Raw genomic sequence first — 15,874 nt, 5'->3', positions numbered from 1 at the left:
AATAATCTTATAAGAACTAGCCTTTGACTTTCTAAACACTTCCCTATATGGCATCTTTCAATACCTTACTATTTTTTGAAGACATGCATCAATATTTAAAATCTATTTTCTGTCAACAAGCATTTCTCCCCATTTAAGAAACATTTAAAAGCCAGCTTGTCAGTGGTTCACAAACTTAAGACAAAATAATCTCTATTTAACATGAATCTTCCCTTCTCTTATCCCCACCCCCCCCCAAAGGGGAGAGGGGAGGATACAAATAAAATATTTTTAGCTGTTCCTACAGTGAGGAAAACATTACTTTTTGAAAGCCAGAGCTTTGAATTTCTTGAAGAAAATAAATTCTGATCTTGTGACTTTATCAGCTTCTCAAGTTCCCCTTACATCCATTTAGTCATAGATTTCATATAGCTATGGCAACCATTATTTCATTCACTTTTTCTCTGACCATTGCATAATTTAGAGCTTCTGTTCTCTAATGCCAAAAATATATTCAGGAAAAAAAGAAGAAAATTCTCTGTTAGGCTTAGCTCTATTAGGCATATAAATGTTCCAAACTGAGAGGGTCAATTAGAGCTTTAGCCTTACTTTTTTGCTACTTGCTCAGAGGATTATGTTGAATTTTATATACTAAATGTGTAATTGAGCTTAGAAAATTGAAAGTTAGATGATTTCAAATAAATTTATATGGATGTAAAAAGAAAATATAATAAAAATGAAGAGATTTCATTCTGAAGCCAAGTGCTTGAATAATAATTAAAAAAAAAACAACGAACAAACAGAAGCTTATAGCAGTGCTAGAGAACCCTGAGAAGGAATGAACTGCCTACAGTGTTATTCATGTTTATGGAAAACTCTTTTTAAATTTAAGACTGGAATTACTTCTTTGACAATATTATATTGCAGGATATTTGCCTCACAGACTCTGATGTCCAAATAAAAATTATTTAAATGGCATCGATTGAACAAAATTGTTACAAATTGTTACAAAAATAACATAAAAGAACTAACAGTATTTTTTTGTTCACAACTTAACTAGATTTTGATAGAAGGCAGTATAGTTAGCTATGCATTTGTTACAAATCATTTACATTCTCAGATCCTACTTGCACCTCTTTCAAAAATGTCATTAGAGAAAATTTGGTTTTAAGCAAATTTTCCAGTATTCTAAACAACTTGCTTGCAAATATTTTGCTCAATGTTTTAGGGTGTCAGACAAAAAAAGAAAATTAGGCAAGTGTGATGACAAATGTTTTGCTCTTAGCAAAGCACAAATGTGTGTGAGTTTCTCTTAGCAAGAAAAGCTGATAAAATATTAACCAAGATAACAGGTTAATATCTCTAAAGAGAAGGTCGATATGAATAGAGGCTGCATTCTTATAAGCAATGACTGGTTAGGTTGTGTGTCAGATTGCTGGCTGGGAGAGCTCAACCAAGATGTACAGGAATAACTTCCCTGATGTTTAGATTTATCAATGACAAATTGTGAATAATGCACCTACCTGATGAGAATACCAAGATTCAAACATTTCACCATGTGTAAAATGATAACTTACTGTCCAGAAGCAGTTAGAAATGCACACCTAATTTTTCATTTTCATCTTCTCTCATGCAGTCCCAAACCACTTGATACACTTCTGCTATAGGTTATAAACTCATTGGAATCAGGCTATATATTTCCTAAATTATTACACAGTATTTCCCACTACAAATCATGCACCTCAGTGACATTTTAGTGCAAATAGGATTTGTATCTGGATAATAAACAACAAAGAAAAATGTATTCCCATCATAATTTTCAGACTTGCTGCAGCTAAAGTTTTGATGAGTCTGTTGCTCTGGTGAAGTACTGGGATCTTTTCCCACTGCATAAGCAAATATATAAAGATCAAAAAAAGTTGCTGCACCTTAATAGACACTGAATGCACACGCTAAGAGAATGAAAATATGAGTTAAATTTCCAGTTAAAAACAACTGCTGCATTTATGCACGGCATCTTGGTCTCCTGACTACTGCCCTAATTCCTTAAGAGAAACTTGGAACTTTTTCTCACTATTAAAGATGTGCAGCACTGAAGTTCCCTAATATCATATCAGGTTTTACTTGGGTGACTAAATACAGATTGAAGTGCTCAGCTCCTGTTTGAGTTTGAAAATTACAACCACTCATTGAATCTATTTTCAGTAGGGTTTCCTACAATTAGGTACTGATAAAGTAGAACTAAGAAAAACACTCTGATTCACTTTACACTTATCAGAGTTTCCCAAATTCACAATCTATTTCTACTAAACTTCCAGTATTTTACAAAAATAAAATTATTTCAAGGTAAAGAAAATAATTATTACCCTCATACAGCCAGCTGAAGTACTCTGTCTATTACTGAACAACAGTTCAGCCAAAAGTGAGTGCCTGTGTCCAGTCTGAAGAAAAAACTAATTACTGTTCACAGCAGTTCATGCAAATAGAAGTAAAGTGAAGAATATTTTGGCATAAAGAAGACCAAGTTTTTCTAGGTCTGAGAAAGCTGCAGAAAGAGAAAGTGAAGTTTTTGTTCCATAGATATAAACCTAGAAAAATATAGATACATAGATACAAACAAAGAAAAATATTCAAGGCAAAACTGTATCCACCTGTAGAAAGGCAAAATCTAAGAAATCCTGGAAGTGCGGTTTTTGTAATGAGATCTCTTTTTGTGTCATATAGTCTTACCTTTCTCTGTTAAATTTCAGAGAATGTAGAATAGCTGGTCGTTTCTGCCGGAGGTTCCACAAATGAAGCGCATCATCTGCACACGCACTGACCAAAGCACCCTAGAGCAGACACAAAATACAGCAACATGTTATTTTTCTGCAGGCTTTGTATTATTCTTACATGATCCTCACTGCTAAAGATCTACCTGTCAAACTGACAGTTTATGAAAAATCATTCCTTTCTTCTAGAACAAAAATACTCTACCACAAATAATACACAATTGAATTGATCTGGTAAATGTAAACATTTTAAATTAGTACAAGATCAGCTAAAGTTAAATTAAAACTCCATCAATTTAAAACTCAAATTAATGCTTTGTACCAATGTTACACAAGCCAACTCTCAATTCTTTCCACATAAACAGAAAGACTTACAAAATGGGAAAGAGACAACACTACTTAAAAAGGTGAGTGTGAAAAAATATAACTGAAGGATAAAGGGATTAGTGCATGCATGGGCACCCATGTGACAGTGCCAAGCACATCTTAGTAGTCAAATCAAAGTAAGATGAAAATTCAAAACTGGAACTGTGAAAAGAAGATGCAGATAAGAAAGTAGGGACAGGTAGCAAGAGGACAGGATGTAGGAAGAATTAAGAGATGTAGACAGAAGGACAGAGTCTTTATCACAGATCAGAAATACTCTGAAGACTGGTTGTGCTTGTGGTGTCCCAAAAATGGTCATCTTTCAAAGCCCAGGCCTCTATCTGACTGAGAATCTTAGAGTGAACTTATTCTACCTGCTTTTAACTGCCTTTCTCCTGACCACAGAACACTGATGACATGTGAAACTTACCAGCAGGGGAAGCTCCCTACTGCTCCTGCAGTGGTTTGCTGCACTTACACCTCACATCAGGCCAGGCACAGATCTACCCCTGTGTATTACCATCACAGAGGGGAACACATTGCCCCAAAACAAGGCAATGCTTTATACTGAGGAAGGGCAAGCATGTAACTGGAAAGATTAGTTCCTACAATATTTGACTGACTGATAAACTTCTCTTATCCTAGTAAATGTTCTTTTTCAACGTTGACCTATGCAAATAAAATATATGGAGGTGAGACTTCTCTAATACAGTGTAATCCATTCTTTAATTCTCATCTCCCAAAGAGTGAGAAAGACTGTCCACCACTGAAATCAAAATAATTCTATGTATTAGGGGGTTTGCTTGTCACCCAATGAAAAGAAAGAATATTAATTTAAACTTTGTCCTTCCTGTTCTCATCCCTGCATTACTCTTAAGAATTTCACTGGACTGTTTCACCGGACTCCCTCCTCAGTGTCCATGGTTCAGTTACTTTCTCCAAATAGGTGTAGGAAAAAATTAAATATTTTTCAGGTTTAAAAAACCCATAAAACTAAAACTCTTCCCCTGAGAAGTTCTAAGATCGCCCCATTTACAAAGAGGACTTGCAACTGTCAAAAGGGTTTCTTTATGTCATGGGAGAGAACGAATCAAAACTGAACTAAGATCTGGCCAACTTCTAAGGTCCTCAAAAAAACCCCCTCTGATTTGTCTTCACCAAAAAGTCCTCTTGCCTATTCCATCTTCAAAACCTTCTGCAAAGAGCAAGCTATAATCTGGCACTGTTTCTTCATATTGTCTAAATTTGATTTTGACAAACCAAGACTAAGCATGATGTTTAATTGATGATCCTTGCAATTGCTTCACGTAATAGCATATCCCCAACTATTGAGTTTTCAGCCAATAACCATCAATATATTTTGATAGAAAGATTTAGCTCATTTATTAATTTCTATTTGAACCAGAACTGTGCAGCATATTTAGTAACTTAATGGATTTTACATCGTTTTACACACATTCATGTATCGACTGCCTTTTGTTCAGTATTTTAAACTGATGTATAGGAAGGCAATACTTTTCTCCGAGTGCAGTTCCATAAATATTCTTCTAAAAGGCTGTATGTTGAATGTCCTCTGGATGTACACCACTTATTTGTTGGCACAATCTGAATTTGTCAATGGAAGAAGTTTTATCACTCAATTACAATAACATGAATTGACTTATGCAAATAAATTTATACAGAAGAATCTGAGTAAATATGTCCTTACCTCATTGATTAAGAACTGGAGCTGCAGAACTGCAGCACCACTTTCATGTTGGCAGTAGCAATCAACACCAGGCCTGCCCAATCTGTTGTCATCAAAGTCAAGGTTTCTAACATTCCTGTTATCACCAGAAGTAAAGAGGAAAAGAAAGAACTACCAATTAAACTCTAATTAACCTTTAATTAACCTCAATTCTTCTTGCTTTCTGTAAAACAAAAGAATTCATGCCAACATTCCACTATTCTAATTAAAGTACCAACATCAGCAGCCTGAAACATGCAATTGTGAGTGATCTGTTATAAGCTTTTTTTTTTTCCCTGTGAAACAAAGTACATGAATTAACAGATAAATTCAGCAGGATGCATCTTAGATTTATTTTTATACATTATTGGTTTATATAACACATGAATGTACCAGATTTTTGTACTTATCAAGACTAGACATATAATGAATGTAGCTTTTTATCTGTTTTCTTCAGGTCTTTTTCTGTGCATGCTAAATTGTCATCTCCCTAACTTAGAGGATGATGGTCTTTCTCATCTGAGTCAGAGACTTCAGCAAGAAATTGTTGTTCCCGAAAATTACTGAAGATCAAAAGTAATGCAAAAGGAGAATTATGAAATATGTTATTAGCAACCATATTGTGTGAAACATATGAAACACCACATATTAAAAATATCAGGTTTATGATTAGAAACAATATTTTACAACATAGAGCTTGATCCACTTGTAATATACAATCATATTAGCATATTGTAAAACCCTGACCAAAAAAAAGCCAACTGTCCACTTATTTTAGCTGCAGGTAAATGTCATAATATTTACTTCCCTTTTCACAGGAGAAAGATGTACAGTAAACAATTCTAATATTGGCCTCCAGAAAGTATACTCCATTAATAAGCAAATTTGAAGTTTTGAAGTTCCAAGTATGAAGCAATTGCTCTTCCAACTGTTAGACAAGCAGCTTAATGGATACCACTTGCCCTGAGACCTGAACTCCACTCTTGATTTTGTCATCTGGTCTAGTGGATAACCTTTGGGGGAAAGAAGTATTTTTTCTTACCTAAGCCCTCATTTCTCTATTTGTAAGATAGAGTTTTATAAAACCTGCTGTTTATAGATGAAAAGTTGTGTATAAAACATCATAACTACATTACAGAACACCAAGGCAGAGGAAAAGAAGTAACTCCATTTGCTGCTTGCTCCCAAGCTGTAGTCATGGATACAATCATAACTGATAAAATAATAAAAACCTGCATCTTTTAGACAACCTATTCAAAATGGACAATAAAGATGTGTTGTAGTCTAAGGCACTTTCTAAGAGTTGATGGTAATCTTCTGGCCCATTCTGAATGACTGTTCCATGGCACACTTTTTTAACATTTAACAACGACTTTTGTAACATGAGAGAAAGTACCAACACCAACCAAGCAACTCATCAACCCACCTGGGATTTCAAGCTAACTGGAACTTTTAAGAGATAAGTGCTTTCCTTTTAGCCTGAGTTTAATACTCAGTACAAATACATGGCACTACTTAATGATTGTCCTTAATGAAAATTACAGCTGCATTGCCCTGATTAAGCATCTGTCACCCTTCAGCATCAGTTCAGTATCATGCTAAGTCAGTTTTCTAGGAAATATCCTAACAAAGTAGATGATTTCATTCAGCATACCCCAAACAAACAAAGCACTCTCCAAAAATTCACATTTATATGCATCAGTGTTCACCCTGAAAAACAAATTACTAAAGTACTCACAAATTACTAAAATAAGAGAGAAATTGTGCTGTCTGCTTCATTCTGGCCAGTTGCCCTAAAGTGAGAACTGATGCTTAAATAGCAGCATTAGCACTGACTGCTGGTGGTTTTCAAACATTCTGGGAGCTGCAGTGAGGTCCTTCCAGCAGAAGGAGCTGAAGAGATATGATGACTTGGCACATGTTCTTGGCACTTGAGTCCATCTTCTGTAAATTTTGTGTTTTGCTGCCAAGCATGGAGAAGTACAACCTTACCTCATCAAATCTTTCCATAGCAGTGTATTACAAGAGGACATACAGCAGAAAAAGTACCTATAATTCAAGCTTTTGACTGACTTTGTTCTTTTTCTTTTGCCTTTTCATTAAATGATGACTGTGCTATCAGAGAGAATGGAGTATCTCTGAGGATATTAAAAGGGGGGACCAATACATCTAAATACTGCAAAGTAGACACCATGGGTTTCAAGAATAAAAGCTAGTCACTATCTTCTCTCTTATCAGTATGTTGGATCTCCCAGGGGCCCTCAAAGCCATGGCAGATTATCCTCATTTATATATAAAAAAGAAAAAGATGAAAACTAAGTCTAGATGTCTTTTGGGATCTAGAGTGAAACAAGTAAAATTCCGATTATGTGCATCAAGCAGTGCAAGTTTTAACAGTAATAACATTCTAAAAGAAAAGTGTTCTTTCTGAAAGCTACACTTAATCCTGGTTTTAAGATCTGTGAGAGTGAAATAGGATTTTTGCTCTACATTCACTTGTATGCAACACTTTTTCACTGAGTATTTCAACATCCTGATATTCCAAAGCTTATAATTACTTGGGAAAAAATCAGTTGCTATGATGACTAATTTTAAACACTTGGATTCATCTTCCAAGATGCAGAATTCCATGACAGCATAATACATTAGTAACCAAGAATTTATACTCTCACATCCTGGAAATTAAAGTTGCCAGTGAATGATTACATTCATGATGAGAGGTAACACTGACCAAATCTTTTCATAGCGTGATCTATGACCACTTTCCTAAGCATCCCACAGTTTTTTATTCCATAGCTCATTTTTTCTGTATGATACACACAGATCTGATGTGTCTCATTCTTCTCAGAGGTTAGTAATAATCCAAAGACTTGCAAGCCCTTGGTGCTCACTGAGAACCAAAAGTGCAGATACTTCAGAACTGACTCATGAAGTGGAGTCCAGTGTCACTTGCAGCAGGTATTTCACTTCTTAGGATCTGAAGGGGATGAGGTAGGAGAGGTTTTCCTTCATTAAGACAGTGACACTTAAGTAGTGTGAGATTAAATCTTTTAGCAATAACAAGGACTGCAGTGTGATTCATTCCTCTTTGCAGGGGCAAGGAAGTGAAGATACAGTGTCGTAAAGAACCTCCTTCCAAGGCAGACAGCAGGTATCTCAAGTAAAAACTCCTAAATTCACATATGGCACCTTTTTCAAAACCAAAACTCTTCCATAGAAGAAAATGACACCAAGCTATGTAAATAACTCTAACTTTTTTGGGCTACTTAACCAACTTTTTCCGTGACTAAGAAGAATCTATGCGCTGAAATGAACATTAGAGCAGAAACCATGATGTCACATCTACTATTTTATTAAAATGATACATAGAGAAATGGGAAATCTCCATTTAAAGCCTCTCCTTTAAAACATTTGGGAATTGTGGGTTGCTGCAAAAGTAGCATGGCTGCTCTGAGTCCTTGTCATCTGATCTACACTGACTGGTACATGTTTGAGTAGGACTATGCAGCACCCTAAGAGCAGATGCTTGTGGGCTGGTGTTACTCCATTACATAAACCAACTGCAGAACTGACTTGGGGTGTAACTTGAATATAGGACAGCTTTTTCTTGCAGAAGACTTATTCCACTGAGCTGAGTGATTTATCAGTTTCAAAAGCACCAATGGATTTACCTAAATAGTCAAGTACCGGAATGATCAAAGAATTCAACCACACCACTGACCACCTAAACAAACCAGTTTTGTCAGCTGTATCTGTGCCACAGGGCAGATTTTGTCAAAAGCTAGCAATTATGGAAACAGCACCTTTAGCACCTAGATTTGCAGCTCTGAACATAGCTACTTTCAGTTCCTGGAATACAGATTCTTACAGTTCCCTCATGAAGTTTCTCCATGTCTCATACACATTAATTTCCAACTAAGGACAGTGTATATTCTGGTACAAATAAATGCCACAGTCCTAAGTCCTAAATAAATGCCTAAGTCCTGAGTACAAAACTGGGGTTCAAACTAATTTTTTCTCTCTTTACCTTAAACATTCTATATTTTGGTTTCTGAAGTGTATTGCTCCACTGTTTTGTTATCCTCACTATTAAGAGTGTCATGCTATATGTGGAATCAATACATTTAGCTTTAGTTTCAAGCTTTTGCATCTCATTACATCTTTTTATGCTAAATTTATTACCTTCATACTAGCAGAAATTTCCTGCTTTGAAAGCTGTATCTTGTCTATCTTCTTCATAAATAAAAACAAAAACTCTGAGCTCCTTTACTTTCATGTCACCAGCCATTTCTTAGCTTTGAATAGCTCCTGTCTGTTTTCATACATAGCCTAGAATGTATACTCAACTTCTTTCAAGTCTCAAAACCAAAGCCACACACATCATCTGGGTAATAGTTTCTTTAATACAATGCAAAAAACTAGACTGCATTTTGTAATTTCTTATATTCAATATAGTTTTTTAATGCATGTGTGTACCTCCTATTTATTACAATAACAAATTGGGAAATCATATTGGTTTTGGTTTTTGAGACTTCTCCATTGCTCTTCAAAAAATAAACACTCACTAAGAAGCTCCATTCTGTCAACTGCTTGTAGCTGAGCTCACTGAATTCCTTACAAAGGACACACAACTCCTTTCTACCTTAATGGCCTTCTATTTGCTGTAGATTCACTGGGCACTGCTTCATTAAACAATATCTTTGTGAATTTTGTTTTGAACACAGAAGGATTCAGTTTTACAATGAGTTTCATTATGTCTGGAGTTCATTGAGCTGGTTAAACAAATAGCTCTTTTTTTCCCTCTCCACTGTGAAAAGGTAAAATATTGCTGCACGTGGCTGCTATCTTAGGATACTATATGAGGAATCTTTCATAAATGCAAACTTTTATGGCACCAATAAACATGAGATTTTGGTCTACAATGACCTTCGTGCTGTTTATTTTTCTTGACATAGATTTCTCTGTTCATGCATACAAATTATGTAAGAGTTAATCTCAGGAACAGTTAAATATTCATTATTATCTTTACTGGCTGAAAATTTTGCTTTTGGCAAATCTTTGATTTCTTCCAGGTTAAAGCTTATAGATAGCTTGTATTTCATGGCAACTCTATACACTAGAAGCCATTTTATTTCCCAAAGTATATGCAAGCACCATGAGAATAAGCAAAACTCATAAGGCTATATATTTTCATCTCTTCTGGATAAGACTGCCTTTCAAGGTCTTTGTCATTTTGAGAATTATCTGTTCCACAAACAGAATACAAATACAGTCAACATGTGACTGAACTCAATAAACCCTAAACCTGAAGCAGTACATTGTGAAAAGTTACTCAGAAGTACTGACTCTAGCAAAGTTTCACAAATAACACAAAATCATAGAATGGCTTGGGTTGGAAGGGACCTTTAAGATTATCTAGTCCACACAGGGGAAGTATTTAATATTCCATTTGTGGAATATGAATAATTTTGAATGTTCTTTTGCGTATGCACACACACACACACACAATGATTAACAGAAACTACATAGCGCTAAATTCTCCTCCAAAGAGAAGTAATTTAGTTATTAGTCTGTAAAAGTTCCAAATTGCCAGGCGTCTACACTGAAGGATCTGTATTTTGAGGTTGTACTTCATGCAGTATTTAAAAAAAAAAGTTCGCTGACACATACAGATAAAACCAAGAGAGGCAAAAATGAATGAAAACTGGAATCCATGGAAATGAGTGAAAAATATGCTTAATTATATTCAGAGGTGCCAGTGTTTCAGAGCCAGTGCAGATGCCAGTTCAGTCAAAAGCATGACAAATATGGGGATAGGAGGAACGTATCTGTTTACAAACCCATCTGGTAAAAAGCTGCAGAGAGAAGGAGCTGGGACAGAATAATACTCTTGCCCTAATGCACACTGGAGGTTATGGAAAACTAAACAGACACAAATGAGAGGGCTGTGTGTCCCAAAGCCAGAAAGTTACTTGAACATAACCAAGATTCTGAGCAACAACCTGCAGAGATATAGACAGAAAAAAATTGATAAGAGAACAGCATTTGATTCAATTTACTGTCTTTTAAGAGGACTATGCAAATCATACCATTTGCTGCCCATCTGTTTGCAGTGGGCACAGATGGTAGCCTAAAACACTCTGTCTTATCAAAGAAGCCAAGCAGGTAGCCTTAACTCAGCCATTTTGATTTGCTTTTCTTCTCAGCCTTCAGGCATTAATATTTAACACAGTATTTGCTCCATGTGGGTCTCACACCCAGAACACACATAACAGATGAAAGTTATCACATATACAGTCACTAATAACAAATGCATCCATCTACAATGGTTTCATACTAAATCCAGCTTCATTTAAAACTTAAGCACCAGTGCTATGTTAGTATTTGTTTTCCCTGGTTTTGTACACTCTGCCACTGGATTTGCTGATAACGGATTTAGAGAAAGTTTAAAGAATTTTTGTATGTGCTCTTCAAGCAAAAATGAAAGACTACATAAACTCTACGTAAGTTCTAAACGTAGTATTTTTCATATTGTTCTTCAACACAGATTTTTTCCTAACGTTTGTTGAACTTTTAGTGATTAGTAACAGTGATTACAAGGCACAGATTGTCTTCATAGCTGCCAGTTAAGAAGAACAACTGGTGACAACAGAGGATAGAATGAAAAGTGATCTCATAACCAGTCTTCTGTAAAATGGTCAAAAGGTCTGTTGAAGTAAATGTAACTAAAAATAAAAACATATTTTCCCAAATATTAATTCCTCCCCGAGTTGCTATGGAAAAGTTAGACAAGTAAAATAGTACATTAGGCCTTCATCCATATAGTGACAGAGCTTGGGATACACATTATCATTTCTCTGTTACACAGAGACAGCACTTAGCCATTACTGGAATTCTTAAAAGCAAGACTGCTTGTTTTCCCAAATGCTACTTCCAGCCCCAACAACCAGACTAGGAACATGATGATGAAGGTCCTGTGGCAAATTATGTAGTCTACAGGAGATGGAAGCAAACTATGAGATAATGTTCCCTCTTACATGAAATCATTCCACTGTTTTGGCTAGTACACACAGGGGAAAGAAGAACTTCATTGTTCAAAGGTGATAGAATAATTAACAGTTGTCGCAATTACTTCTGGCTAATTCTCTGTGCCAGGTACATCACAGCAATGAGTCCCACACAACTCCAGTTCTGTGCTTCATGAGCAATTAAAGAATTTTAAACTAACACTGCCTTGCACCCTGTTGTGTTACTCCAAAGGCAAAGCAGAAGCAATCGGGAGCACATATATGACTGGTTTTCATGGGGAAAGTCATTTTGTGCTCTGTCCTGCAATAAGAATGCCCTACATTTTACTTATATCAGGTCCTAAGACCCTGCCAAAACTACTTTTATCAACCAATCAACACTGAACTGAAATAGTGAAAAGTTTCTACTGAAAAGGTGAGAGAATTCTATACTTCACTGAAAAATTACGAGCATCTTTAGAAGGCATTCAAAAAAGTCAATACAAAAAAAAAATGCTTTCTATGAGCAACTTCTTTTCTTCAAAGTTCAGTTCACAATTACCTGCTAAAATGACAACATAACAATCCCAGAACTAATTTTAAGAACTTTACTCCCTGAAAATCTCCAGACTACTAGCTATCAAGACAGTCAATAGGTTATAAAAGTGAGGTGATTGTCCAATAAAAGACGATGAGCAGAGCTTGTATACTGATTGACATATTTCTTGTCTGAACTCAACTCTACAAATAAAATTAAATAACCATTCCGTTAAATTTTCTGATTATACTGGAATATGTAGTAAGGAATACTGTGCAAACATAATCCTGAGGTTCTAAAGTAAAAGTGCATGGTTTGAGGATGCATTTTTTTTGTCTTATTCAGAAATATGCCAGAAATTTTCCACGCATAACATCACAGATCACTTTTGTAAACTGAGAGATCGAAGTATAATTAGAGAGATATGTTATGCAAGGGAATTTTGGTCAGAAAAAAGTGCACCAACACACATGTACTAACTGGGAAAGACATTGGGAAAGACAGCACCTGATCTTGACTCAGGCTTTGGAAGTGGTAAGTGGTGTAGAGATTTGTTTGCTTGAGTGTTTGAACATTTCCACTGTTCCAAGGAATGTGCCCTTTAACATCAATATGCCAATAGAAATAATTTAATTTCAGTGTTTATCCAACCACAAGATAATACAGATGCTGAGGTCATCCACCATGTTCTTTTTAGGCAGAGCAGTGCTGCCTAAAATATTAAATAATTCCATTACTCCACAGGAAACTGCTCACAGCTTGTTAGTCAGCTGATGAGCAATTCCTTAAATTCATCCACTGCTTCAGCTCTGTTATCATCTGTTTAGTATTGGATGATTCCAGGAGGTCTCTGGTACAACACAGAAAAGTACTTCACATTCAAAAACTTTTAAAAGGAAGTTCAATATGTTACTAGGTAATAATTTCATTCCTGTCCCAGAAAAACAGACAAATGATATTGCTATAAATTTCATTTAGGCTGTATTAATATTCAGCTCTTTTGCCACTCAATATATTTATTTGGCTCTTAATAAAGAAATATGTTAATCTAGAATTTCATTTGTTAAGCAAGAATGGTCATGTAAAGCACACAGGAACACGTGCTATCAATAAAAGCCAAAACTGACAATGAGGCTATTCAAATCTGAATTACTAAAATTAGAAAAATGTAAGAATTTAATTGAAGTAAATTTAGCATTTGACAAAATTTCAATGAATCATCTGGCAAGTTTTATTCTTAGGTTTAGTTCCATATAATTGACACTATAAATATGCCTATGTTGAAAGGCATTTCAAGTATCAGTCAACCTTAAATAGTTTTATTTTCTACTATCATAAAACTCATGTCATTTTAAAGAAAATATTTCAGCAATGAGCTTCATGGAAGAGGTGCTTTTTTTTCCTAGTCCAAGATACAGGTTAAATGATATCTACATTTATCACTTTTATAACCCTCCTGAGACACACAATTATTCCATCTGATTTTGAAATAAAGTACAATATAGACCACAGTTAATCAGCCCTTCCATTCAACATGAAACAAGCAACCAGCAGCTGGCTAAAATGTATTTCAGGAAGTCTTTTTGGTGTAAATGAGTATGAACTATCACTTTGCCACTTTTAAACAGACACTTGCAGATTGTGTTATACAAACTATGTTCATGGTTGATGAACATAGCTGTAAGAAGCATTTATGTTATATTTGCATTAAAATTTATAATCACATTAGTTGAGATGGGTTAAAATATGAGTAAAGGCTTGAAAACGTAGTTAGTGAATACTGAATAAGTTCCAAAGAGCATTTGCATTTTAAGAATAGACTGACTGCTGCTGGGAATAAAATAGGACATACCACAAATCTCCCAGGATCCCAGTTTCTTCATGCCAATTACTGAAAATCTGCATGTTTCAGTGAAGCAGGACACTGTTTCAGAATTTATCATACTAATACGGCATTATTCCAGAATAACCCAATTCTTGTTGGACAAGAATCAAAAAGGATCAAAACGACTTCCACATTTCCTTGGCAATTCTAATTAAAAAGACTGAAAGCTCTGCCTCCCTTCAAGGGATTATTCTTTGCAGATTTGGAGAGGACTGAAGCACTGCTACAGCTGAAGTAGATCTGGCTCCCCCAGGTAACTGACAGCATGATGATGGTGCTGCTGGGAGTGCTGGCTCCCAAAAAACCCAAATCCCTCTCTACAGAATGAGAAGACCTGGCATAGAATGTAGAGGCTGGATGGTTCTCAGTTCAGTTTTCCCACTGCCATGATCTTTGGCAAGATCTGCTGGGTTTGTCATCTCATGTCAGGAAGCAAGCCTGCAGTAACAGCTGCAGATCCAGCCCAGCATGATAGGACACACCACCAGGGCCCTGCTCCCTGCTCAAGACAATGAGAAAAATGCCTGAAGCTCCATCTAATATATGTTTCTGCAGTGTGATGTGAGGCAGGAAGCCTGCAAGGAAACAAACTGGGCAGAGGAAGCAAGATACAACGTAGGCAATCCATTCTGCCTCCTGGAGAAGTCACCATTATAATTTTAATTATTAAGAAAGGCTTCATCTAGGGAGAGACAGCTCTTGCAGGGCAATCTATCATACGTGTAGGATGAGCAAAAGAGAGGAGAAACCTGGAGCAAAACAGGGAGAAATCCAGTTTCACAGTATACACATACATCAACTGCATGAGCTTCTCCCTACATTGATTTTCAGCAGTTGGAGATATTACTCACATGGCTATATTGAAGTTTAAGTATTTAAATTGTAGGTAGGATAAAAAGGGGGACCACCAATTAGCTAAAGCGTTGGACTCTCACTACTGTGAAGGTCAAAACAAAAAACACTTCTGAAGCTAAACATGGAGATGTAGTTAGCTTTGATTTTGTGAAACCCTAACAAACATTACTGACTATTCAGTAACATAAAAGCTTGATCTATTATTTTCATTCCACAAACAATAATCACAAAAGTCACATTTCAGTTATATTGTCTGCAAGACTTGATATATAAAGATCATCTTTGCATGGTCAGTGTTCCTACACTTCTGTATTCCTGATTTGACTTTTTACTAAAGGAAATTTACTAATCTAAATGGGGGAAAGAAAAAGTTTTCTTTTTCCAAGCACTGCTCATCCAAGTTCAGAAACTATCACCCAGATTAATTTTAAGATAGGTAAAAGAATATAAATACAAAAGGTTGCTATGGAGCCACTGTAGAAGAGTGTTATTTATCTCCATTTGACTTCAGTGCACATAAACATCACATTTCTTAGGATGTCTATCTAGGAAAACAGTAGGGTCATTCTGAATTTGGAAACTGGACTGCCCATTTTCTGTTGTTGCATATTTCCTTTTGACTTAATTTACCAAAACGAGCAGGAGTTTTCCAAGCTTGAAAGCTTGAGTCTATCAACTTTCCAAATGAATATATATTTATTAAGGGATGCTTTGTGTGACCAAAGTAAATTTGCTTATTTAGCAAAT

The 15,874-nt window shown here is 35.7% G+C and overlaps 1 protein-coding gene across 1 annotated transcript in view; it reads right to left on the bottom strand.

Annotated features, from left to right (window-relative positions):
* Window positions 1-15,874, bottom strand: part of STXBP5L (syntaxin binding protein 5L) — a 185,514-nt gene that overhangs the window by 112,205 nt on the left and 57,435 nt on the right. Inside the window, exons 3-4 of the mRNA XM_059838097.1 lie at window positions 4,825-4,906; window positions 2,710-2,810 (exon numbers count right to left, since the gene is read on the bottom strand). Of these exons, the coding sequence (XP_059694080.1) occupies window positions 2,710-2,810; window positions 4,825-4,906 (183 nt within the window). The remainder of the gene's footprint in view (window positions 1-2,709; window positions 2,811-4,824; window positions 4,907-15,874) is intronic.

Source organism: Haemorhous mexicanus, chromosome 2, assembly GCF_027477595.1.
Source record: "Haemorhous mexicanus isolate bHaeMex1 chromosome 2, bHaeMex1.pri, whole genome shotgun sequence".
Classification (NCBI taxonomy): domain Eukaryota; kingdom Metazoa; phylum Chordata; class Aves; order Passeriformes; family Fringillidae; genus Haemorhous; species Haemorhous mexicanus.
This window is presented reverse-complemented; position numbering and strand designations above follow the sequence as displayed.